The sequence below is a fragment of the Cryptotermes secundus genome, unplaced genomic scaffold (genome assembly GCF_002891405.2).
Source record: "Cryptotermes secundus unplaced genomic scaffold, Csec_1.0 scaffold40, whole genome shotgun sequence".
NCBI lineage: Eukaryota > Metazoa > Arthropoda > Insecta > Blattodea > Kalotermitidae > Cryptotermes > Cryptotermes secundus.
This window is the reverse complement of record NW_019730583.1, coordinates 1,291,739-1,317,626: the sequence shown is the minus strand read 5'-3', so window position 1 is coordinate 1,317,626 and position 25,888 is coordinate 1,291,739. Positions and strand designations below refer to the sequence as shown.

Below are 25,888 nucleotides of genomic sequence, written 5' to 3'. Positions count from 1 at the left end.
AGCGTTGAAACTTGTAGGTTCTGGAAAACAGAATTTTATTAGCTTTACTTTCTTAACGTCAAGATATTTTCACTTTTAAGCGATTTACGCTTCAAAACCGAACGGAGAAGGCTGTATAATGAACATGCAGCGCGATTCCTTCAAAATAACTTGTGATCTAAATATAGAAGCATAATGTTACACTTATGCGTGCTAAAACAATTCCATTCCTCTCCTCCTTGATCCGACATCTTTCATTAAGTGGGCGTGGTCTTCGGAAGCACAAAGTGTGAGCTAAGATTAGATTCACTCCCTAACATATTCGTGACGCATTTGGGTGCTATGAATATGAGTAATTTTAAAAATAACATTTTCATGTGTTCCCAAAGTTTAATTAAATTATTTAACGACACTTGCAGCAGCTCAGACTATGCAGCGTCCAATTGTCAGTGAATAATGAATTATAATGGATATGGAAGGCGATCACAGTGGCCGCGGTCTAGGGCATGAACTGTCTTCGCTCGCTCGAACGCTGAGATCGTGGGTTCGAATCCCACTTAAGGCGTGGATGTCTGTGTGCATTTATTCTATGTCTAGGTGGCGGTCTTCCGAAGAACTAATCCTCCGTCCAAGGGTCCTACCGTCTATGTATAGGACTACGAAACTGAAAAAGAGGCCAAGGTCCAACAAAAGTACTGTAGGGCCATAGATACTTAGATGAAGGATGTGGGAGGGAAAGGACATGAAATCTGGCTTTTCAAACATCAAAATTGTAGCTCACGGTTATTTTGCTGAATGGTGGAAGATACTTTTCAGCGGTCACGGGCTCTATCCCCTATAAAACTGTCAAAGACATTCGATCACTGATAGTCTGAGAAGTTGGATGTATTCGCGAAGTGTTTCACTGATGTCAGTGGTCAGAGGAATGTGCTATTTATGCCAAAAATCCGGAAGCTTTTTGTATTTTATACCAATGTTTTATAAGGAAAAGCAAAATATATTATTTTATATTAGTAATTATGTTAATATAAAACGCATTACTATCTTATCTTCACGCGAACTCGAAGTACAAGGGTTGGATAAAAAGTAGTGGCAACATTGCTGTAAGTTGAAAGATGTGAATCAGGTGGCACTAGCACCGTCTGTAGCTGATAGCAGAAGTTCAGTTGAAGTAGTGCAGTCAGTGGCTCTGGTTGTGTTTCATTGAGTTGCATTGTACATTGTCTTGAAGTGCAGGAGCTCAGTTCAAGTGCCCTAATAACATGTTTATGAAACAAGAAGAACGCTCCTGGATAAAAACTGAAGTTGCATGAGGTCATAGTGCACAAAACTGTTATCAGGGACTGCGAGAATCATGTGGTGATGCTGCCTTCCCATATCGCACAGTGGCACGATGGGTGAAATTGTTCCGTGAAGGGAGGGATGCCATTCAGGACATCCGCCGTTCAGGACGACCCCATGATGACAACCACACAATTCAGCTTCTTACTTCTTTGCTGGATGTCGGGCGTCAATGTTCTGAGCGGGAGTTAGCTGCTGAGGTAGGCGTATGTCACAAAACCGTGCTCCACATTCGGCACGATATTCTTGGATACCGCAAAATTGCAGCGCATTGGGTACCCCATAAAATGCCCGAACTGCAACAGTGGCAAAGTTATGCAGTTGCACAGGACTTGTTGGACTGGTACCAGAGGGAAGGTGACGACATCCTTGGAAGGATTGTCAGTCTGGACGAAACTTGGGTTCTCTCATACGAACCACACTTGAAGTGACAATCAAATGAATGGAAGCATCCTGGCTCTCCTCATCCAAAGAAAGTGTGCCCTACACAGAGTAATGTGAAGGTGATGTTCATTGTGGCTTACGACATTGATGGAGTGATACTGCACCACGTTGTACCTCAACGACAGACAGTAAACACTGCCCACTATTGCAGTCTCCTGCATAATCATCCTCGCCCAGCACTCAGGAGAAAGTGACTACACTTGTTGACAATGAACCCCATCATCCTTCATGACCATGCAAGGGCTCATACTGCTGACGCTATCATGGATCATGGATCTCCCATCGCCCCTGGCGATGGGAGATACTGCAACATCCGCCATACTCACCCGATATGAGTCCGTGCGATTATGATCTCTTTGCCAAAATGGAAGGACCACTGCGAGGGACACGTTACAACACAAGAGAGGAGATTATTCGTGCTGTAAGACGGTCACTGCTGGACATCAACAGAAGTGGATGCGCTGATGGTGTACAACGCCTTCCACAAATTTGGCAGAAGGTGGTACACATGGGAGGCGATTATATTGAAGGAATGTAAGTGTGTTTCCCTCAGGTAATAAAGTCATTTCAGAACTATAGAGATGTTGCCACTACTTTTTATCCGACCTATGTATTTTGTAACATTTAATTATCTTTGGACTCCGTGTGGAGGCGGCTTAGAATACCTCCACAGTGGCCCTGTGATTCGTAGGTAACGGAAAGGAAACCCGATGCCTTGAGGTAAAATTGGGCCACCCTCTCACTGGGGAACATAAATACAGGGACCTGGTCCACCAGGTTGCGAGTTGGAAGCGAGGCTAATGGCCTTGCTCTGTATAAAAAATATTGTTGCGAAATCGAAGAAGTGAAACCCGGAGTGTCTGACTGAAGACAAATCTGACATAACCTTCTGAGGAAGGCTATGGCTCAAAAAGGACTGTTTTGCCAGTGGTGATGATGATTATGATGGTGGTGGTGATGAATTATCTTTGGGTTTCAATTTAGTCTTCTTTTAAAACTGAGATTTGTCTTTATCAGAAATTAAAGCCTGAATAGTAACAGTTGTTAATGCTGATATTTGGAGAATATTTCACTCCTTATTCTCTTCATTTATTCATAAATCTAGGTTGCAATTCATTTATTCTTTAGTTTTTGCCTTCTTCTTCATAAAGATCCATTCCAGAATTTTTGTTTGAGTTTACATTTCCAGTGCTACTTGTCAGTGCTTCAAATTACATGTTAGAAAAGGCGACGACGCTGTTCTTCCGCGTACTCTCTGATCATTTGTTGACAGTCACATCATCTGCCGTGTTTACTACAATGTCTCCAGGGAAGACGGTGGTTTACAAATTTGTTGAAGCAAACTGTTAGCTTGTGAATTATTGTTTGTTGACAGGAGTTTCGCGGCCTTTCAACTGCACGTGACTCACCAGAGGCGTTTTTGATTCACTGCCTTCAAGTGTAAGCCAACATCAGTAGACATTTTATGTTCAGAGCCGCACTTCATTTCAGCTACCAGATAGCGCCAGCTTCCGACTTGTTACTCGAAGGGTACTGAGTTTTCTGGGCAACAACCGGCAAATTATAACTGAACGATTAACAGCCTTGGTTCATATCTAGCTCTCTCTAAGCTGGATATTTGACCCAAACGACCGCCAACCTTACTAAAGTGTTAATGATTTTTGTCAGAACCTTTAGTTAAGTTGTTTGATATTACCGTGTGACGGCCCCTGTGATCGAGTGGTCAGAGTTTCTGGCTACAGATGCAGAGGTCCGCATTAGATTCCCGGCGCTACCAGATTTTCTGAGAAGTAGTGGGTCTGGAACGGGGTCCACTCAGCCTCGTGAGGATAACTGAGGAGCTATCTTAAGGAAACATAGGTTCCGGTCTAGAAAACCGAGATTAAGGGCCGTGGGGATCCGTTGCGTGACACCCTCTGTCCGCAAAAGTTAGCACTAACTTCGCCGACAAGCTGCGGTCGCTCGGTCGCTATACTTCTCTTGCAGAATACAGGCAACGGAGTTTGTTTCGTTTGTCTGATATTACCTTGTACTGTGTCACGGTCGCTTTCTTTCTAATCCTTGATTCACATGACCAACTAAATCCATGCTGCATATAACCCCATGAAGTTAGGGTAACGCCGTTGAGTAAAATATGCCATACGACACGATGGACTAACCCAACGACCCTGCAAAACTGGGTTTGTTTTTCGTGAGAGCTCCTTTGCACGAATTCTCTCTCCGCCCTCACGTTTCATTTCCGAATAAATTTAATGGATTTCGATAAGCTTTGATGTTGAGGGGCTATGCTACAAGCCGGAAGGTCGCGAGTTCAAGTCCCGATGAGGTCATTGGATTCTTTTCAATTGACCTAATCCTTCCAGCCGCACTATTGCCCTGAGGTCGACTCAGCCTCTAACAGAAATGAGTACCAGGAATTAATTTTCCTGAGGAGTAAAGCGCGACCGGCCCGTAAGGCTGACAACCTCACCGCCATCTTTGAGCCGAATGTCTAGATAATGTTGGAGCCTCAACATCTCACAACCCTATGGGCCTTCACGGCCTGTTACAGGGATAGCTTTACTTACTTACTTACATTCTTTGATGTCGGTGGTGTATGGTGAAATATGTCGGGCGGATATAGTTTTGCTTCGTAATCATCCGCCATACATCTTACTTTACACGAAATTCAAATCGAAATTTATCGATTCTTAAAAGCGACTCCTTATAAAACACGATATGGTCCCTATATGTGACAAACACACATATTTTCATTGGTTGCATCCTGTTGTGTGTTTCAGACGTATATATGTAGGATTTAGGTTAACCGTCACATAACAAATATACTCAGTTTTAATGTTTTACAGTTCGACTTCTTATTCCTGCGACATATTTCGGTCGTACAAGACCATCATCGGGCAGTTAATACAGGATTCAAAGGGATCCATATCGGTAGTTCAACAACTAAATGTATTCCTATATATAACTGCTTGGATCATTCTGCAACTGAAAAGTTTGTGAATGCTTCCCTATGTCTGTTGGGGCCAGAAGTCTCACAGTGAGCATGTTAGTATGTTGGCAGCCCTGCAGGCTTGCTAACGGAATCTCGCTCTGTTTGTTATTGTTTGTGACTTGGTATGTTTTATGTAGTTTTCCTGGAGGCGAATGCCACATCTTCCTTCTAAATCTTTACCATTTTACATTTATTTCCGGGAGACAGGGCTTAGCTCTGTCGATTGGGCCCCACTGAGTAGACTTTTACCTGAGGACGGACACAGAGTCCAGTCTTCAAAGCTTTCTTTTTAAGTAAAAAAACAGGACGATAAATAATATCCGAAAGGTCAATAATTCTGTTAATATGCCATATTCACAAACTTTTACATCTTATTTAAATTTGTACTTCGCCAGCGATTGTTGGGATGATCAAATCAATGGAAATGAAAATATACGGCATACGTAGCACTCACGGGAGACATTAGTAATATGTGTGAAGTTTTGCTGGAGAAATCGGAGGCAGAGTGACCAATTGAAAGATCTAAAGAATAATATTAAAATGGATTTTTAAGAAATAGAATGTGAAAGTGTGTACTGCATTCTTTTGGCTCAGGAAAGGGACTGCTGGTGAGCTTTTGTGACAACAGGAATGAATTTTCGGGGTCCATAAAATGTGATAAATTTCTTGCCTAGCTAAGCGACTGCTAGTTTTCTAGAAAAAGTCTGATCAGTGGTGTGAGTTTAGTTGGTTGCGTCATAACTTTATTCCCGGTAGGATTCAAACATAACCTCTGCTTTTAACTCTTACTACACGTTCTCGTTTACTTAAGTTTAATATGCTTATTTTTGGACGACATTAAGAAATAGAAAGTTACATCCACGCAAAAAGTAAGCACGTGCTTCTTACGACTCAATTCAGAATCCCTTGTCTCCCCCTCTGACATGGAAGTGTAATATCAAACCATATAAACACGTATTTTTTCCTTTTGTTTTTTTATGGGTGTGAAGCTTTGTCCCTTACATTACAGGAAGAACCAGACTGAGGGTGCGCTGGAAAGAATACGTATTTAAGGGGGAAGCAGCAACAGGACGACGGAGAAAATTGTACAAAGAGGAGCTTCATAATTTGGAATAAAAAATGAAATTCATGTAAAATTTTGGTCGGAAATTTTTAAGGAAAGAGTCAACCTGGAACACCTAGACGTAAATTGGAGATTAACATTAAAGTGAATATTGAATAAATGGAATGGAAAGTTTTGGACTGAATTAATTTGGCTCAGAATATGAACCAGTGGCGAAATATTTTGAAAATATCAATGATTTTTTTTCCTTGGCACTACAGCCCCAGTGGGCCTAGGCCTACCTCCATGAACTTCTTCGTTCACCAATGAATATTTGGGCTGCATAAAATGTGGGGAATATTTTAAATCAAATATTATTACTCAAGCAGGACTCTGCTGCATGGGTTTAGATAAATACTTAAGAGGTTTATTTTCTTTCACCTTATGAAGAATAGTTTTATTCATTCTAGCTTAGTATGCTGGAAGTTCTGGTTTCATTTCGCATTGCTGGAACAAGAAGAAAATTAATAAGACCATGGAGTCCTTACAACTAACTAACTAATGAACAGAGTATGGAGTAAAATCCTTCTTGAGTAACTAAGTCTTTCTTTTGGTCAAGATATTCCCCCTATTTTACGTAACCAAAGTTTCAATACCTTATTCGCAAAAGCTCGTTGTTAGACTATCATGAGCCAGTTGAATCCAGTACACATTCTCAATACATTTTCCTTTATGGTCCATTTTGATATCCTCCCATCTTTGCCCCTTCTCCCAGATTGCCCAATTCTTTTAGGGATTACGACCGAAGCTTTCTATGTATTTTTCGCGCTTATGCAAGTGTCGTTCGTTTTGTCGTCCTGATTTGATCGTCTAAATGATATTTGGTGAATGTTCTCCATCCTCCTGTTACTCCCGCTTCTCCGACACGTTTTAAATCTATCTGCAGACTGAAATCCACGCCATGTTGTCAGCGCTTCGCGTGTACTTGTATGTTGGATTACGGAGTGTTAAGATTTCAATTCGACGGAGCTTGTCTACACCTGGTGTGACTGGTTCCAAAGTTTGGGGCATTATTTGGGGGTCGATCAGGAGAGCACCTGCACTTTTTATTGTTTTGGGTGTGGACTCTTTACTACTTACGCAACTTCGAAGCAGCTAATATATCTTTATTTCGTCGAATCTGCTGTGGTTCTGACAGCATATGAAGATCGTTCGCATGTCGATTCTCTTTCCATTTTGTCAGCAGGAGTTGTGGACGTTTCAAAATGATAAAACAATTTTATTCAACATCTGGTCACAGCTGGGATATAAATATTATTTCAGTGTTGAACATTCGCCTCGATGCCAAGATATCTAACAGAGCTTGTAAAATAACTTGTTTGTAGTATGTGTACACTCTGAGTAACGATTTGTTTAAAGCAAAAAGAAACTGCTGACTTAGCACCTCTGTCCACAGGCTTATGAATATTATCTATGTTACAGATATAAAGTGAATATTCTTGGAACTGGCCAAGGGCAATGTAGAAATAACTTTTGAGACCAAATGTAGCACGGCAGAGAACGAGCAGTGTGCGGTTCAATTTGACGCAAAATAATGAGAAATATTCATAATCGGCTAGGTTACGCCGAAAATGAATTGAAAAGTAAAAGCAAAAAAAAAGTAAAGCTATCCCTGTAACAGGCCATGAAGGGCCATAGAGCTGTGAGACGTTGAGGGTCCCACATTATCTAGACAATCGGCTCAAAAATGGCGGTAAGGTTGTCAGCCTTACGGGCCGGCCGCGCTTTACTCCCCAGGAAAATTATTGAATTAATTCCTGGTACTCATTTGTTGGAGGCTGAGTCGACCCCAGGGCCGTAGTGCGGCCGGAAGGATTAGGCCAATTGAAAAAATCCAATGACATCATCGGGACTTGAACCAGCGACCTTCCGGCTTGTGAAAATGAACTGAACCATTCAGAAAATTGCAGATGTGTTTCGTAGTAAATTTGTTGGTTTTAATAAAGGTAAAATTGTCTCTGTACCGCGTCGTACGCCGCGAGGGGGTAAAGTTGGCGAAACCTGTGAATTGTTAAGTTTGGAATAGCAGGTGGAGGTTAGCTGTTTTCTTTAAGTTTTGAAACAGGCTCTGGATTTTGGGTGGGCTTGATATTCATTTTATTTCCAAGATATGTGGCACAGTTCAGATATTTGGGAACGACGATAACAAATCAAAACCTCATTCAGAATGAAATTAAGAGGAGATTGAATTCGGGTAATGCTTGCTACCATTTAGTGCAAAAATTTTTGTCTTCTCGTCTGCTGTCCAAAAACATAAAAATTATAATAATAAAAACTATAATGTTGCCTGTGGTTCCGTACGGGCGTGAAACTTTGTCTCTGACTTTAGGGGAGGAACACACACTGAGGGTGTTTGAGAACAGGGTGTTGAGGAGAATATTCGGATGAAAGAGAGATGAAGTGACAGGAGGTTGGAGAAAACTGCATAATGAGGAGCTTCATAACTTGTACTCTTCTCCAAGTATAATTAGAATTATCAAGTCAAGGGAGATTAGAAATGCAGGGCATGTAGCACGAATGTGGGAAGAGAGGAATGTATATTGTATATTGGTGGGAAAGCCAAATGGAAAGAGACCACTGGGAAGACCAAGGCGTAAGTGGGTGGACAGTGTGAAAATGAATCTTAGAGGGATAGGATGGGATGGTATGAATTTGATTTATCTGGCTCGGATTAGGGACCAGTGGAGGGCTATTGTGAACATTTTGGTTCCGTAAAATGCTGGGAAGTTTTTGAGTAGCTGCACAATTGGCGGTTTCTCAAGAAGTGTTCACCTCCATGAGTGAGTGAGTGAGAAATCCGAAAGGCCCTGCCGAAAATAAAGCATTTTTGTCGTTCATTCTCGAAACATGAATTCTATTGGTGGAACTAGCAATACTCAATCTGTAGGTTAGTTATTACTCAGTGTGACATTTATAGGAGTATAATCAGACCGATATTATTCGGAGCAAGTAGCAACACTGGTTATCTATATTGTGCTAAGCCGAGTGGATCTGTTGCGCTCCAATTTTTATATCAAACTTTTACTCTGATTCAGTTTTGTTTTGTGATTGCTATTATTGTTTCTTTTTCTTTGTTTACAAGAAACAATGTTAAAAGGTATTCCCTTAGATCTATAAGGACGATTGCTGAATGAACAAGACCTTTTCGAAAAAAAGAAGCGTAGTTATGGGACATTTTTTCAATTATAACCGCGAAACAAAACGCCAGTTATCCATTGGAAAAAGTCCAAAATTCCCGGTAATTCTGTGCAGCTTATCCTCTGTTCTTCCCACCCTGTGGTTGTCACGTAAGGTTCTCCTATTGTCGTTTTTTTTTTGTTTGTTATATTTCTCGTGTGGCTGTCGTGTTCATGGCAGTGTTTCTGCTTCAGGAAGGGACAGCAGCAGGAGAACAAACAATATAAGAGGCAAAGAAAAATAACACGAGAAATTAAGCGATGAGAAAAACAGAAAACAAGATGGCTGTCGGCATGTGCATTCAAGAGTCATAATTTATTATATATATTAGTGTACCTTATATATAAATTGTACAATTTTTAAATCCTTTCAGAATTGTTGAACATCCCTGAGAATTGCAGACTAGCCAAAATATGTAGGATGGAATTGACACCAGTCTGCTTTTACCGGTTCTCACGGTCTCTTCGCTTGCCGATTTCTTATATTTTTCCTTCTACCCTGAAGATGGAAGCGATGCGTTCCTCCGAAATGTCGGTTAACACCACATATACACGGTGCCAAATTCCAGAAGACTGCTTTCTTCATAGTCACTGCCGTGAAAGCCTCAAATCTTACAAAATTACACAAATTAAACTAATTATGACTAACGTCTGATAGCAGTACGTATCAGTGCCACGGATGTTCAAGCATGGAGATGCATCGACGCAGATTCTGGGCAACAGAAGAGAGTGTTTTCTGTAGGGTCCTTGCAAAGTGGTTATAAGATCTGTTCGGTAAGACAGTAGTAGGCTTCCCGCGTGGAGGCAGGGTCTAATACTTCCACCGCAGCCCTGAGAGTCGTAAGAGGCGACGAAAAGAGAACCCAGTGCCTGGGGGTATAACCGGGCCACTCTGTTCTTGGGGAATATAAATACGGAGGCGTGGCCCTCCAGGTTTTGGTAGTCTCGAATCTGAGTCAATAAAATATGGGCATGAGTCCCACGGGACTCGGACCTGAATGACTGCGTTGCCGATGCCCAGCAGAAATTGAAAACAACAGACCCAGCCTCTCGTCAGAGAGGATGTTACATAAGGGCTATAACGGTAAGAAAAGAAAATTACTGATCGTGATTCTCAAGGGGCTTGTCGCCAACATCAACTGATTGGCAGTAAACCGCCAGTCCCAAAGGAACTCTGACTCTCACAGCAGTAGCCAGTAGCAGAGAGAGAGAGAGAGTCCAGCCAGAGTGGAGCGAGTCATGGAAGGTTTCGGCTGAAGGTTTATTGTGAGTTATCGTAATTTACTGAGATCACGAGTGATTTCACAAGGAGCAAATAAATAAATGAATAAATAAATAAATCCAATTACCAATCCAAACCCCGTCATATAAATCACCCACACACGTGACAGTATTTTCCAAGTAGAACAGTAAGAACAACAGAGAAAATTCCTTACCGCACAGTGGTTCAGGTAATGTTCCTACAGTTTTTGTTTCTGTTCACGTCCTGAATACATAATCATTCATACATCAGTCAGCATTCCTCGGCCAAGTCTGAGAGGAGACATTTTTAAACGAAAGTAAGAAATAATAAAAAAAAAAACAAACAAAAAAAAAAACAAAGAAAATATCAAGTGAGAGAAGCAAATAGATCTTAAAATAAACCACGGCTACTTCCAAAGCACTTAATCATTTTCGAATGTCTTGTTTTGTTTCTGGCTGTACAAGAAAAGAGTACAGTACTGGTTTGATGTTCCACACACGGGTGGCAGTGGGTGGGGAAGTGTGGTATGACGGATAGACCAATTTAAACGGCCCCATTATCCGTGGGCTGAACCTAACTAACGCAATGGAGTGGAGCCAACACACGCGAACTGTACGGAGTTCCGGTCACCGTGATGAAACTCTGTTTGCAACATTTCGTATGAGATAATCTGGATCGACTCCTGCTTGTCGTGTTAGTGACAGGCATCTCTTGTGGTTTCCGAAGTGTGGGATCTTCCCTTTCTCGTTACGTATCTTTCAAACATTGACCGATTTTAGCGGAATGTAGTATAGACGCTGCTACTGAAACTTTCCGACGGCCGGAATGTCACCTAGCATGAAGGTACGAGTTAAAGAAAAGATACAGGATAATTTATTCAGAAAATGTTTCAGTGAACAGCTTTTCTTCATCTTCCGTATTTCAGGAATCAGACCGACATCTCTTATTACTACAAGCATTTTTTTTGCAGGCTTTGGGGAAGACGTATTTTTTTGGCTGATATTTGTGTGTAAATTTTTCTTCGTTTTAATGTTTATACCGGTGTACCTAATGGACTGGTATCCGGAAACTTCTACTATACGAAATGGTCTCTTTCCCGACCTTTTCAGATACGGGATGCTTCACTGTACTTGAAACGATGTTATGGACACATGAACAAATCTGAAATATCTTCTGGCCTTCTGCTTATGTTTGGGTTATAGTAAATCCACTCTGTATTCGCAAAATGCTTCCGGTCACATACTAGCAACATGAGATATTTCCCTATTGTGACATAATGGCTAAACTCCAGAATAGCGGAGCTAGCCAATGGCCGGTAAACAACGACGACAACACGGTGTTTTCTATAGGGTGCGCGCCGTCTTCTATGAGTTCCGTCCCAAAGTTATGTAACGATGACCAACGGGACAAGCCAGTGACTTGCAGTTGAGAGCAAGTTGCGAGACTGTCGCCATCCAGCAAGGATGACAACAAGGAAACAGAGGAATACCCATTGTCGAGAGTCGCTATCTAGCAACGACCATTAAACAGACAGAAGGCTTTATGCATGCTCTAGTTGCAGTGATCTGTAATGTGTAAATTAGTGAGACTGTTATAGTTACCTGTAGTTACAAGTGCTTAATAAATGCGAGTACAAATTCAAACCCCGTGTCTAGTCACAAACACATGACAGTATGTGTAAACAGATAATTAACGAGCTGATAAATAATGGATTTCACCTAATACCAAATCTTCTAATCGGAACAGTATTTTTTTAATTGAACGAATAAATAAAATTAGTGTTATAAATGTATTGTTGGAAAAAGAAAATGAGGCAATTTGGGACGTACACGACTCTCGCCATAAACAAGAAACCAGTCCCTTTCTGTTACTATTAGGCGATTAAACATTATGTGTTGCGACTTTGCACTTGGGATTTGCAGCAACTGCGTGCTCTGTTGTGACTGAGTCGATGTACACGCGCTATTTTAGTACAGAGAAGGGTGTTATGAGCTATCAGTGCTAACTTATACGACAGTGCAGTACAGTGATACGTCTAAATGGCGCTTTTCTGCGAGCGTTTGTGTGGCTCCACAAAAGTAGCACTTCTCAGCGAACCTTTACTCATACTGGCACTGTTCCCATGCAGCAACGCATCTGAACTCGAACGCTCTCATTTGTTTGTCCCCTCCGTCAGCGACGCCAGGGCTGACAAGGCCCATAGAAGTTGTTCCTGCGCTTAACTCGTAATTAAGCATTACACCATGAAGGCGTATGGGGGAGTGTATGTATAGATCCATACTTTCTTGACCTCAGTACTAGCTGGCGGTGAGTGCTCAACTTTACGCCCCTGCTGCTTTACCCTCTGGGAAATAGCCCCCGGTACCCATTGGATTGGAGTTTGGGTGAACCCCAGAGCCGGTCTGAACGATTTGGAGAAGAGAAAATTCTTGACCCTACCGGGACTCCGACCCCTCGGTCGTCCAGCCTGTAGCCAGTCGCTATACCGACTGTGCTATCCCGGCTCTCGTATAAGCCCCATAGCCAAGATAAATTGCCGTTTCTGGCCCCCTTTTCACTATTGCGCTCAGCGGCGCCACTTCTGTCGGCCAGTCACCATCCGAGTGGTTTGTCTGTTCTTCATTCTGAAGGGTCTATTTCTACACAGTGATTCAGAACATGGCACTGAACTGCTCATAACTCAGAGGATGAAAACGTAAACACCATAAACAAAAACATAATTAGCAGGACTAGCCGATTTCATGTAGTGATTGACTACGGGCTGGAAGCCGGGGTTCGATTCTCTGCAGAGGCAATAGATTCTTCTTTCAACTGCTTTGTAGCTAACAATTACCGACAGCAGGCCTAGCAATATTGGTTTAGAGCATGCGCTCAACTTGCCAGGTTCAATGTGAATGCGAACAAATATTACATCCGTCTTCTAAGTGGAGAAATTTGAAATTGTTGCCGCAAAATAAATCCATGAATTTATTAATTTATTTTAGAATTGTTGCTGCTTGGATGACTTGGAGTATACGAACCCCCGTATTAACATACGAATATGTGTAAGACTTACAGCAATGTTGTATAGGTTCTACATTAATAGTAGTGTAACGTGTATACTCATTGCTAGGCAACGGCTTGGTAAACGCATTCCCGCAACGCACATGCATGCAACAACAGGGAGCCCATTGCTAGGCAACGGCCAGGTAAACACCTTCCCGCTTAAGCACGTGACAACAATAGGGAGTCTATAGGTAAACAACGGCGAGGTAAAAAAGCTTCATCAACAATACAGGCTGTGTTTTCCTTTGGGTCCGTGAAAGTGGTTATAAGAGAAGCGATTTCCGAAGCTGGCAGTTGAGAGTACAAGGACGAGAATGGATCTGTGAAGTGGGTAGATTAGCGATAGCGCTCTAATTGAGTCTCATTAAGAGAGATTGTAAAATAAGTGTTAATAAATCCAATCATTAAATCCAGAACCCGTTATTATTCGTCACGAAACCCCGGACACGTGATAGTGCATTTTATTATGAACCATTTTATACAGGCAGGAAGCTGTGTCTAGTAATAGGTATATTGAACGCTTGCTGATACGAGGCTTGAGGCATACCAACAGTGATGCAACCTACACGTGTCGTGTCGTCAAGAAGGCCAAACAACAGTGCCCAGTGAAGCACCTTTGCACCCGACTCTACGCTCTGATCTCCACGTGGAATCTAGCGTGTGACATGACGTCACAAGACAACGCCCTTCCTGTGAGCTATATAATATCATATTCTGGGGCTTGAGGGCGGACTTCAGGACTTAACTCAGCCACTAAACGTCGATACCCTGTCCCTGTAACAATTTACTTTCCATAATCTGAGTTTTATATATGCTGTTATACTTCAGAGACTTTTAATTTCAATTCTTAAGTGTCCAGCGATTTCTGAGAATCAGACTTCTCTCGGCCTGATCTGTAGTATCCCATCACCAACCCTAGATGTACAACAGACTGATTTTATTAATGAAGAGATACTTACAGATTACTGATTCAGGAGGAAATTAAGAGGAGATTGAACTCGGGTAATGCTTCCTACCATTCAGTCCAGAACCTTTTGCCTTCTCGTCTGTTGTCATAGAAATTAGAATGTACAAAACTATAATTTTGCCTGTGGTTCTGGATGGGTGCGAAACTTGTCCTATGACTTTAAGGGAGGAAGTAGGCTGAGGGTGTTTGAGAACAGTGTGCTGGGGAGAATATTTGGACCTAAGACAGATGAAGTGACAGGAAGTTTGAGAGAACTGCACAATGAGGGGCTTCATAACTTGTACTCTTCTCCAAGTATAATTAGAATGACGAAGTCAAGGATGAGGTGGGCAGGGCATGTAGCACGAATGGGGGCGAAGAGGAATGCATATAGGATATTGGTGGGAAAGCCAGAAGGAAGGAGGCCAATGAGAAGACCAAGACACAAGCGGGTGAACAGTATTAAAATGGATTTTAGAGAGATAGAATGGGATTGTATGAATTGGCTTGATCTGGCACAGTATAGGGACCAGTGATGGGTTCTTGTAAACACGGTAATGAACCTCATTGTTCCCAAAAAAAATGCTGGAAAGTTCTTGAGTGGCTGCACAACTGGCAGCTTCTCAAGAAGAACTCAGCTCCATGATTGAGCGAGTTCACGGAATGCAATTTACCTGCTCGTACGACTTGAGGGAAGTTTCCTGTCTTTTTTGTGACTCTTTGAGGATCGTTGAGTCGTGGGTCTGTCCTGCCAGGGTGGCATAGTTAGGCTGGATAGATCGAACACCTATTGTCTTTATGCTAAAAATCTCCCTGCATTATGTGTTATAAAACAAAATGTTACTTTGAGACTGCTCCACTTGTTCAGATGTGACGCAATAACCGGACTAATCCGGGCAGCCTTCATTTTAAGCAGGTAAGGGGAACGTTGGGGACGGTTGAAACTGAAGGGAACCCGTTGAGGCGAAATCACTACGTGCTGTCAGTGTATATCGTAAATGCGTATTTTTATCTCCTTGAGATGAGTCACGGAAGTTCCATTTGCGAATGCCTGATNCCCCCCCCCCAATTTTTCTATATAACATGACTATTGCACCAACATGTAAATAACATTATATGTATTAAGGGTTCCAAGTTAGCAGCAGGGCAGTCAGGACGGCCTAGGGTGTATTTCTTGCTGTATCTGGTGCTGATTCTTTGCGATTGCTCATGCTTCGTTATTGTAAGTTCATTTGTTGCAGACATGAATCAGAGATTGCTGGCTGTAACCCACCAGTGGCAAGTCAGTAACAGACTAAATAATGTTAACAAAGGGGCAGAATTGCAGAACTGAATTATCATGACAGCCGAAAGATAATCACACGATTTCAGTTAATTTTACAACTGATGCGTAAATTCTAGCAGTTAGCTTCCTACAATCCTCTCATTTCCGTTTCTTCTTCGATTAACAGAATCGATACTTGAACTTCCAGAGTATTTAAACGATTCTACAAGTTTATTTTACTATTCAAGCTCGTTTTATTGAGCCTTTAATCAAAATATACTGAAGGGAATAGCCACTATTAAGACCGCATTGTGAGAATAGCTGAGTTTGTCGTGAGCAAAGGCAGTAGGAAGTAAGGTTAAAAGCCCACAAGGAATTTCTGAGATTCGGTTCTGCGCAAAGAATGCTCTCTCATTGTACTGAGAAGGAAGAGAGTCAAAACAGTGAAAAGCATTTAGACTGTGATGTAAATGCAGCGAATAACACCAGTTAGCCTAAACAGTTGATGAGCAACACTTTCTGCCTGATGACCAATTTAAAACATCACGCCCTTCAACGACTGCAAGTGGAATCAATCATATTTTTCGTAACATTTTACATAACTCTTTTAGGCGCAAAAATTATGCTATTGATATTAATGCAAAAAATGTGAATATATTTTATATTGAATTAGAGTGTTTTGGGAATGTTATTCAAACTCAATATTTTTACTTTTTCATTAGCTGGGTTTAATTATGGGGCTGCACTAAAGTCCCGCGCGTGGAGTTTGATCGTGTTTGACCTAAGCGATAAATATCAAAAATAATATTTCCCATATGAAATTAACATTCTTTACCATGAGCAACAAATTAAATGGTTGCTTACAGAAACGAATAATGAGCTCAATTCAAAGGAATATGGGTCACACCCTTAAATAAAAATTTGCTCCTAATTTGAAGACAAATTTTAGCAGTACGTTGTAAGTATGACTTGTCCTGCTGCAAATATAGAATTTGGATAATGATTTTAGCCTGGTTCGCATCCCTGTGAAGCTCCTAATAAAATTCCTCGGTTTTCATGTACGCATGAACAACCAGAGAACCGCTAAATTTATTTTAATGGATTTTTACATTGGGGAGTTTTACTAAAACTAGTAGCCCCATACCGGTGTTGGGTAAGATCAGGCTAAAATGACGGACACTTTGCATTCAGGCCTACATGCATTTCAGCGCGTATCTTGAACGTAAGAGAAGTCTTGGGGAAAATTTAGATACACGTTGTATGTCTAATAAAAATTTTCTGTAAATAATATGGTTTTTAACAGAATTAAATAGCTTAATTTTTAAGTCTATCACGCCGCAATCGTTACATTGCGCGCATATTTCCTAACTTATTCATTATCTAAAATCTCGGGGTTCAGTTCTTCTAATATTTAATGTTAAGGTGTCATAGATATAACGTAAATGTCAAGAAATGCATCAAGAATAATTGTCGTATGATCGTAATAATCACTGCACATAGAGAAATCGTTCTTGAGAAGTAAACAGTCACTGATTTAGTCAAGAAATTCCTCGCCTTTCATGGAAACCGTGTTTACAAGTGCTAACCTCTGATCTCTATCCTGAACCAGATTAAATTTCTTAATTTATAGGGGGGATGGGGACACGCGGTAGCAAGTTGGTTGAGGCACTATGTTACAAGCCGGAAGGTCGCGAGTTCGATTCCCAATGAGGTCATTAGATTTTTCAAATTGACTTAATCCTTCCAGCCGCACTTTGACCCTGGGGTCGACTCAGCCTCTGACAGAAATGAATATCAGGAATCTTCCTGGGGGTAAAGGGCGGCTGGCGCGTAAGGCGGACAACCTCATCGCCATCTGTGAGCCGATTCTCTAGAAAATGTGGGAACCTCAACGTCTGACAACCCTATGGGACTCCACGGATTGCTACAGGGATACCTTTACCTATTTTACCTTACAGGTGGAGTGAGACTGAGTCTACTTGGTGCACTGGCCTATTGTACCAGCCCTGGATGATGACTGACTAACGTGGAACAGTTGGCGGAATGCAATTTGACAGAGGAAACCGAATAAATCCTAGGAAGCCTGCCCCAGTGCCACTCTCTCCACCACAAACCCCACATGACCTGACCTGGGACTGAGCCCGTGGTTCCGCTGTGGGAAACTGGCGACTAACCTCCTGAGCTATAGAAGGGTCATTCTAAGTCAGCTGAATTCAGTCCACAACCTCGCATTAACCCAATCTTTGGGAGGCCAGTAATCGCTCAACTGCTCATGATATCCCGTGTTTTCATCTTGGCCACTGGACGCTAACTCTGTGGAGAAGAGTCTCTCTTGAGACGCCGGTAATCACTGGGCTCTATGAACCTCTGAAGTTTCCTTCACAAGAGCCCGCCGTCGGACCTTAACTTGAGGTACTTGTTGCTGTGCACTCACCGCTCTTGCCCACTGCTGGGGCGCCGATCACAGCCACCTTCACCTCCGACAGCGAAGACTTCTTGCGGCGGATCCCACGGATAGCATTCGAGGTCATGTTCACCAATTCATGTGGCTCCCCTTAGGGGGTCATCCGGTGCCCCTCTGTGGCGATGGACAGATTTGTCTTTGGTACAGGAAGATCGAATCTGGCGTCCTGATAAAATGAAACAGAATTAAGTCACGAGTTTAACTGAAACCTACCGAAAAGTTACAGGGATCTATGGTACAGTTGACACCTCGACTGTCAGTGCCAACAGTGCTGATTCCTGTACAAACCCGGCTAACTTATTGGTTGTAAGTTATATTGTAATGGCGTTGGAAAAGTGCATACCGAGTTATATTTAATATGAACATTATTTCGATAACTAGTTCTTCTCTTGTCTTAAGTCATACAGGCATTCTATTTATTTACTAGATAATTAATTGACAAATATTTCGACTCAAATGCGAACTATTATAATAGGACACCGAACTCATTTGCTAATCATTAAATAGCTGGGCATGGGCAACTAAACACAGAATAGGTCTAAATAATTAGAGTATATTATGCATATGCGAGCAAAAATATTACATTTTGTTATGATGGAAGTGTTCGTCCACTGTACGCTCATTGTATTCCTTATGTCGTAATTTTGATCTGTCGTAAGTATTCAGTTGTAGGTGCATTCTTGACGAACTAGTGACATTGTTTGCTTTGATGCCTGTCTTCATGTAATTGTTTGGAAATCACAAATAATTTAAGCACGCCATAATTATATACCTTCCTTCTCTTTGTTTCGAAATTGTTGTAGAAGAGATCGCTTTGGAGACGTGGGCATAGATCAGAGTGTAATATTACAATAGGTCCTAAAGAAACAGGATGTGAAGGGGTAGAATGGGCTCTTGCGGCTCAGGGCAGAGGCCAAGAGCGGGTTCTTGTGAAGGCGGTTATGAATCAGTTGGATCTATAAATGATGAAACATTTCTTGACTACCTAAACGACTGTCACGTTCTCAAGGACAACTCCACGGAGTTCATTCCCATGGGGAAATTTGGCGGAAACACAGGAGTATGTTGACCGAAGGGCCTATCGGTACTTCCACATACGTCGGCGTCATTAACCTCCCCCCCGTTCCTTAGTGGGAATTTGTTCTTCTTTCCAAATAATAGGCTGCAGTATTAGCTGAGTTTCTATTATCAGCGCACGAGATCCGCAACTCACAAAGGCACTGACATTGTAACATTCATCACAAGTGTTTTTAGTATATTCTGGTCTCATAATGTAAATTTAAAGACATGCTTCTTATGAGCCAGAAACCAAATGACAAAGCGTGGAAGCACAATGCACTTTCCATAAATTTTTAGAATACTGATGTCACTCTGTTCCGTGATATACATGTCACTTCCTAGTGGCATCAACTTTGACCTGACGAGACTGGAAAATGGCATCTCTTAAGTGATCATCCAGCACTGCAGGGAACTCAAGCATCCTGTCTTACACTACTTCTCTTCCTTGGCACTACAGCCCTAGTGGACCTAGGCCTACCTCCATGAACTTCTCCGTTCACATTCTGTAGGACACCTTGGGCGGGTGATCAGCTCGTCGCAAGGCCTCTACCTGTGCACAAACACAGAAAAACGCTCACACACAAACTAAACATCCATTCCCTGAGTGGGATTCGAACCTACAATCCCGGTTTCCAAGCGAGCGAAGACAGTACATGCCTTAGACCGCTCGGCTACCGTGACCGGCGCAATACTTCTTTACTTTATTTAATTATTCATTGCTAATTTAACGACATTTTCAGTAACTCTGGCTGCCTAGCATCGAATATAGGACGAGAGTGAATACTTAATTTGAAAGAATGTGCAGGGAAGTGGTCGTGGTCTAATTTGAAGTACGCGCCCCTCCCCAGCGTTCACCTGGAAGGCAGAAGGAAACCACCAAAATATTTGGATGTTCAGTCTCAATTTCATTTTTGATTCGGGCCCTCCGGATACGAGGCAGTACTACCCGCGAGACTCGACTCGTGCAGTGTTGGCAACCAGAGGAAATACTGCCGCGGCAATTTCTGTTTCTGGTTGCGATTACTGCGCTTTGAATTCAAGGGTGTGACGGGACCCGAACGTGCAATCCGTGACAAAGCCAAGAAAGCACAGGATTATACTTGGGCTTCTAAATTTGTGGTGAATACATTCGTATGAAAACATTTTCAGTAGTCACTCGAAATATTTACTTAATTCTACTCAGAAGAGCGAACTTTTACTTGAATATTCACCTTCATGCACTACATTAATCACTGTGACCCCTTTATAACTGAGATCCCATCCTTGGGCGCACATTCTAGCCCCTGTCACAGTTTTAATTATGTTCTAAGGTTTTTATATTCAGAAACCTACAAATGTACAAACTTCCGTCTGTATAGGAAGCAAAGTTATCTAAATTTCAGATTTTTATACACGTTCTTAGTAAGCAACTAACAACTAAATGTACGAAGCAGAACCCTTGAGAAGGCAACCGTCACTCCGCTACTCAAGAAGGGTCCTCTTTCTATGAAACTCGAAAGTTCATTACCGTGTTCATATGAGCTCATCATCAATCTCTATCCTGAACCAGGCGAACCCAGTTCACACCCTCACAATATTTCTTTAAGGCCCATTTTAATATTATCCCCTCAACTACAACTAGAATTCGTCTAAATGATCTCTTCCATTCACAGTTTTCCACCAACTTTTTATTTAAACATGTCAAGTTTTTCATGCATGCTTCATGCCCCGCCCATCTCATCCTCCTTCATTTTATCGCCCAGGTAGTATCTTGTGGAAAGTAAAAATTACGAACATGCTCATCCCCTTCTTACGCCTCCCCTCAGAGGTCTAATATTTTCTCACCGCCCTTTCCTGAACACCCCTAAACTAGTTTCCTATACTGTGTCAGGCTAAGTTTCACACTCGTAAAGACTGGTAAAAATATTGTTCTATTTAGTCTTCACACATTTCTAGATAGGAGACACGAAAGCAGGCATTCCCCGACTGTAATCTGCTTTAAATTTAATCTTACCTTTTACTAACAAATGTGATTCTCCTGTCGGAATGTGTGTTGAGGATCGACTGTGACATGAATCAGCTTTGTCATGTGCGAGACAGCCGGCAGCACTTGAACGCGATGTCCGGATCGGACAGGAGCCGTCACCTCACTGAGCGGCCGACAACTCTCATGTTAAGTGCACAGGGCAGGCCGTGTCTAGCAGGCAGCAGCAGCAGCAGTCTCTAAAAATACTAAGCTCGTACAGTCAGAGAAAGGAGATTCATCAGCTCCATCAGCCACAGCGTTCTTTACCAACAAATCATACCCGCAGATGCGCATTCTCGATGCATAGCTCCTGTAAAAATGGTGGGTACTTTAGTCTCACCGATTTTTAGATTTTCTGAGCAGTATATTCCCAGAATAATCACAAACACACGCACACACATACAACTATGCACTCATTACAAATGATTATGAATTATGTATTATGTCCCGTGTGGATGCGGGTTAGAATGCCTTCACCGTAGCCCTGTGAGTCGCACAAGGCATCGAAAAGGGCACCCGGCGCCTTGGGGTATAACTGGACCTCCCTGTCACTGGGGGACATAAATACAGAGACCTGCTCCCCAGGTTGGCGGTTAGACACAAGACTGACCTTGCACTGTAAAAGAATTGTTGTTGCGAAATCCAAATAATTGAAATGAGGATGATCTAATTCAAGACAAGTCTAAAAGTTCAATAGTTGTATTAACGTACCATTGTCACAAACTTTTAGATGTTGTTCAGAAATCCATTGCTTTATTGGAACTCGAAGGTTCATTATTATCGACACTACACTCTATCCTTAGCTATTCTATCTTCATGGCCTATTAGTCTACCATCCATCTTAATATCATTATCCGTTCTATGTTCCTAAAGTGGCCCCTTTCTCTCAGAAGCTTGAGTGCTTCATTCTCTTGCCACCTCATTTTGCTTGGCTTGATAATGTCTGGCGAAGAGTACAGAATACGAACCTTATCATTTACAGGTAACTTTCTCCACCCTCTTGCCACTTCCTCCATTTTTTCCCCTTGGCACTACAGCCCCAGTGGGCCTAGGCCTACCTCCATGAACTTCTCCGTTCACTTCGGCTTTTCTAGATCTTACACATTCGGTAGGAATCCTTGGGCGGGTGATCAGCTCGTCGCAAGGCCTCTACCTGTACACAAACACAGAAGAACGCAAGCACACAAACTAAACATCCATGCCCTGAGTGGGGTTCGAACCCACGATCCAGGTTTCCAAGCGAGCGAAGACAGTACATGCCTTAGACCGCTCGGCTACCGTGATCGGCTTCCTCCATTTTAGATCTAAATATTATTCCAGCTACCCTATTCTCAAATATCGGCACAAGGAGTACGTAGGTTTATACAAAAGTCTTAGCACCCAGGAGATGGGAGAGTAGATCTTCTTTCAAGTAATATGTAATTACACTTAATGTAAAGTAAGTCTGCCGGTCACGGTAGCCGCTCGGTCTAAGGCATGTACTGTCTCCGCTAGCTCGGAAGCCGGGATCGTGGGTTCGAATCAAGGCATGGATATTTGGTATGTGTATGTGCTTATTCTGTGTTTATGTTGTCCTGTGTTTAGATTGAGGCCTTGCGACGAGCTGATCACCCGTCCAAGGAGTCCTACCGTCTGTAAAATGATCAAAATGAAAAAAAAAACATCGACACCGTAAGGTATAAGAGGAACGGATTGAATAAGTAAGTATGAATGAATGAATATATAAGGGATGGGCCTTCTCGTCCCTTACACCGCGACATACAGTGGTCTATTGTGCTTAAGTAAGTAAGTAATGTCAGTCGTCCCTGTGCATAATTAAGCACCACGTCATGAAGACATAGACAAGTGGAGGTATAGCTCCACGTATTCTTAGCCTCAGAATTACATGGAAGCGAGTCATTAGCTTCTAACTCTCCTCTATTTACTCCTGGGGAAAGGACCTCTGGTAGTCTTTGGATTTGAGGCTGGATCGCGCCTGTAACTGGACTGGACACTGTGGGGAGGAAAATAATTAGCTCCAGGCGGGTATTGAACACCGACTCCTCAGCCGCCTGGTTCCTCAGCGTAATCGATGTGCCGCCTGAATTATCCATGTTCTGCTCAAATGTTATTCTTCAGCGATAGACTTCCTTGTTTCCGAGTTATGTACAGCTGCAGGCTTTCAAAACAGAACCGTGTTTATTCTCGAATCCAGTGAAGAAAAATAAATTTACACATTTTTATAACTCCACGAAGTATGAGAGCACTGTGCAGCCATAAGTATAGTCGCAATCACAGCATTATGTAGACGGCTCAGTTATTATAACAACGGAGCAACTGTTGAGTTGCCCCCACTCCACCGTTGATGGAAGGGTTCCACTCTTCCGCTGAAGCTGACTAACCTGCACGGTGATAAAGAATTAATACAAATGTCCAATTGTGCGAAGAGTGCGATTTTTTGGACTGTTATGTAAATCTAAATATAGTACTGTTACAAACTTTGAAAATGTGTTGTGAAATTTTTGATCCCCACGTAACTGCAAACAAACATTTCCTTTAATTATGTTGAAAAAATCCGATTTCCGGGTATATTTGCGGATGGATATCTGGCACCAGTTTTGCGGGTTTTAATGTTGACATTTGCACCACATATTGGCAGACTTTTCGGGGAATGTAAGCAGAAGCATCTGTCACGTTAATTTGACTAGTAGTGATAAATAATCATGTAATTATTCTTTAATTTTGAGAATGTTATAATATTAATTTTTATAAATACAAATCACTCCGTCCAATGTGACATATAAGTTTTTACTACGTTAAAACTTATCTCCCTTACATGTTTCGGTCATTACGGGCCATCTTCAGTGGGAACATCATTACAAACTGGAAACTACCATCACAATACGTGTTTTGATTTAACATACATACACTTATATCCTATAATGCACAGTACGCTTAAAGTCGAACGTTTCACAATCACAGCAGCTTCCTAGTGTTGTAAAGTGTTTAAAAGTTTCTAGATGTTATTTAAAAAACCTTTATTGTCAATAGTTAAAATTTTTTAAACCACGTAGGTTCGTGTCCGTACTCCTATCGTCCTTCTTGTATGGGGCAGATTTTGTGCCGCCTGTCTATCTTGATGAGGAGGTTCTTGATGTCGTTCACGGTTTGTTCGTGGCTTGCTGTGTTGTTTTCACTGTTCAGTGAATTAATTTTTGCACTGGCATAATATGAACTCATTTTGGTTCAGCAAAACTCTTGTAATTTCTCACTGAACCCTTCAGCCTCGAGTTTGTCACTTCTGTCTTCACTCACCCATAGAGCTGAGCCCTTCTTGAGGAGCCGCCAATTGTGCAGCTACTCAAGTACTTCCCAGCATTTTATGGAACCCGAAGGTTCATTACCGTGTTCACAAGAATCCACCACTGGTCCCTATACTGAGCTAGATCAATCCAATCCCATCCTATCTCTGTAAGATCCATTTTAATATTGTTCACCCACTTGTGCCTTGATCTTCCCACTGGTCTCTTTCCATCTGGCTATCCCATCCATATCCCATATGCCTTCCTCTTTTCCTTATTCGTGCTACATGCCCTGCTCACCTCATCCTGCTTGACTTGATCATTCTAATTATACTTGAAGAAGAGTACAAGTTATGAAGTTTCACATTATGCAGGAGGAGCAGAAGATGCCCTCCAGGTATGGATGGAAGCTGCGAATATATTGAATAAGCAGTCACGGACAGCAGACAAGGGGTGGTCCTCCAACTAGGAGGTTGGGCGTGGGGCTAACAACTCCTCGCCGTAAAAAATAAGCTTGTTACGAGAATGTTCAAATCACCTCTGTCTTACAGGGGTTTATATTAGAAATCTGTGTTCTGTAATAACCGAGAAATTTTAGAGCCCGACTCGAACGTGGTTGAGAGCCTTCCCTGTAATCGGATAGAGCACTACAAAAACACTGTGCTCGAAATAAAACCATGAATTAAATGTACAATGGGAGAAGGAATCGTATTTCTTTCTTAAACGACATCTGTTGGGGTACTAAACACACCTATTCCCAACGCCCACGCTGTGCTCACCACGCTTACAATCGACGTGAATATTATTCACTGGGGAGAGAAAAATTTTGTAATATCTTCCAATGAAGAGAAGACGAGGTAGTTAACCAGGAGCTGCTCACGTGCACTGTGCAAGCTGAAAACATTACCATGAGTTGCGGGTGAAATCTCAACATTGGTGCTCTCACATTTAAGTTCAATTTGTCTGTAAAAGAACAATAATAACTTGTGTAGTTCATATCATGATAATTGTCCTTATTCACGCCGTGTTTTAAGTTACTGTTACGTGTTAGATTGATTCTCCGCGGGTTTTTGATTTGAGTTTGGATTTATTAACCATGTGGGAACTTCCCACAGTCCAACAGACTACTCCTTCAGTCACCAAAGTGGGACGTCAATGTTCCAAGAGACAACCACGTAAAACTATAACAGGTGTATATATTATTTACAAATGTACAGGATGGCTGGGAAGCCGTTTCGATATATATCTATTGTTCACAAGATTTGCTGGCCCTGAAAAGGGGCACTAGCACACGCACAATTGAACAAACGGCCCCTTTCAGGGCCAGCAAATCTCGTGAATAACATAGGGTTGAACATTTTGTTTTATACAACTACTGCCATTGTTACTGCCACTATGACTGCTACTGCTGCTGCTACTACTACTACTACTACTACTACTACAAGAACAAGTACTACCACCAACACTGCTACTAACTGACTTCTTCATTTCTAATGCACTGACTCAATAGATGTGGGAACCAATTATAGAGTCACCACAAACAAAAT

General features: G+C 42.0%; 1 protein-coding gene across 2 annotated transcripts in view; it reads right to left on the bottom strand.

The window, feature by feature from the left end:
* Positions 1-21,227, bottom strand: part of LOC111866342 (ras-related and estrogen-regulated growth inhibitor) — a 51,277-nt gene extending 30,050 nt beyond the window's left edge. The window contains exons 1-2 of one of the 2 annotated variants that reach the window (XM_023855206.2): positions 21,049-21,227; positions 17,967-18,162 (exon numbers count right to left, since the gene is read on the bottom strand). In XM_023855206.2, the coding sequence (XP_023710974.1) occupies positions 17,967-18,063 (97 nt within the window). In that variant the 5' untranslated portion in view covers positions 18,064-18,162; positions 21,049-21,227. The remainder of the gene's footprint in view (positions 1-17,966; positions 18,163-21,048) is intronic. The other variant, XM_023855205.2, reaches the window with a different exon arrangement.
* Between the last annotated feature and the right edge of the window lie 4,661 nt (positions 21,228-25,888).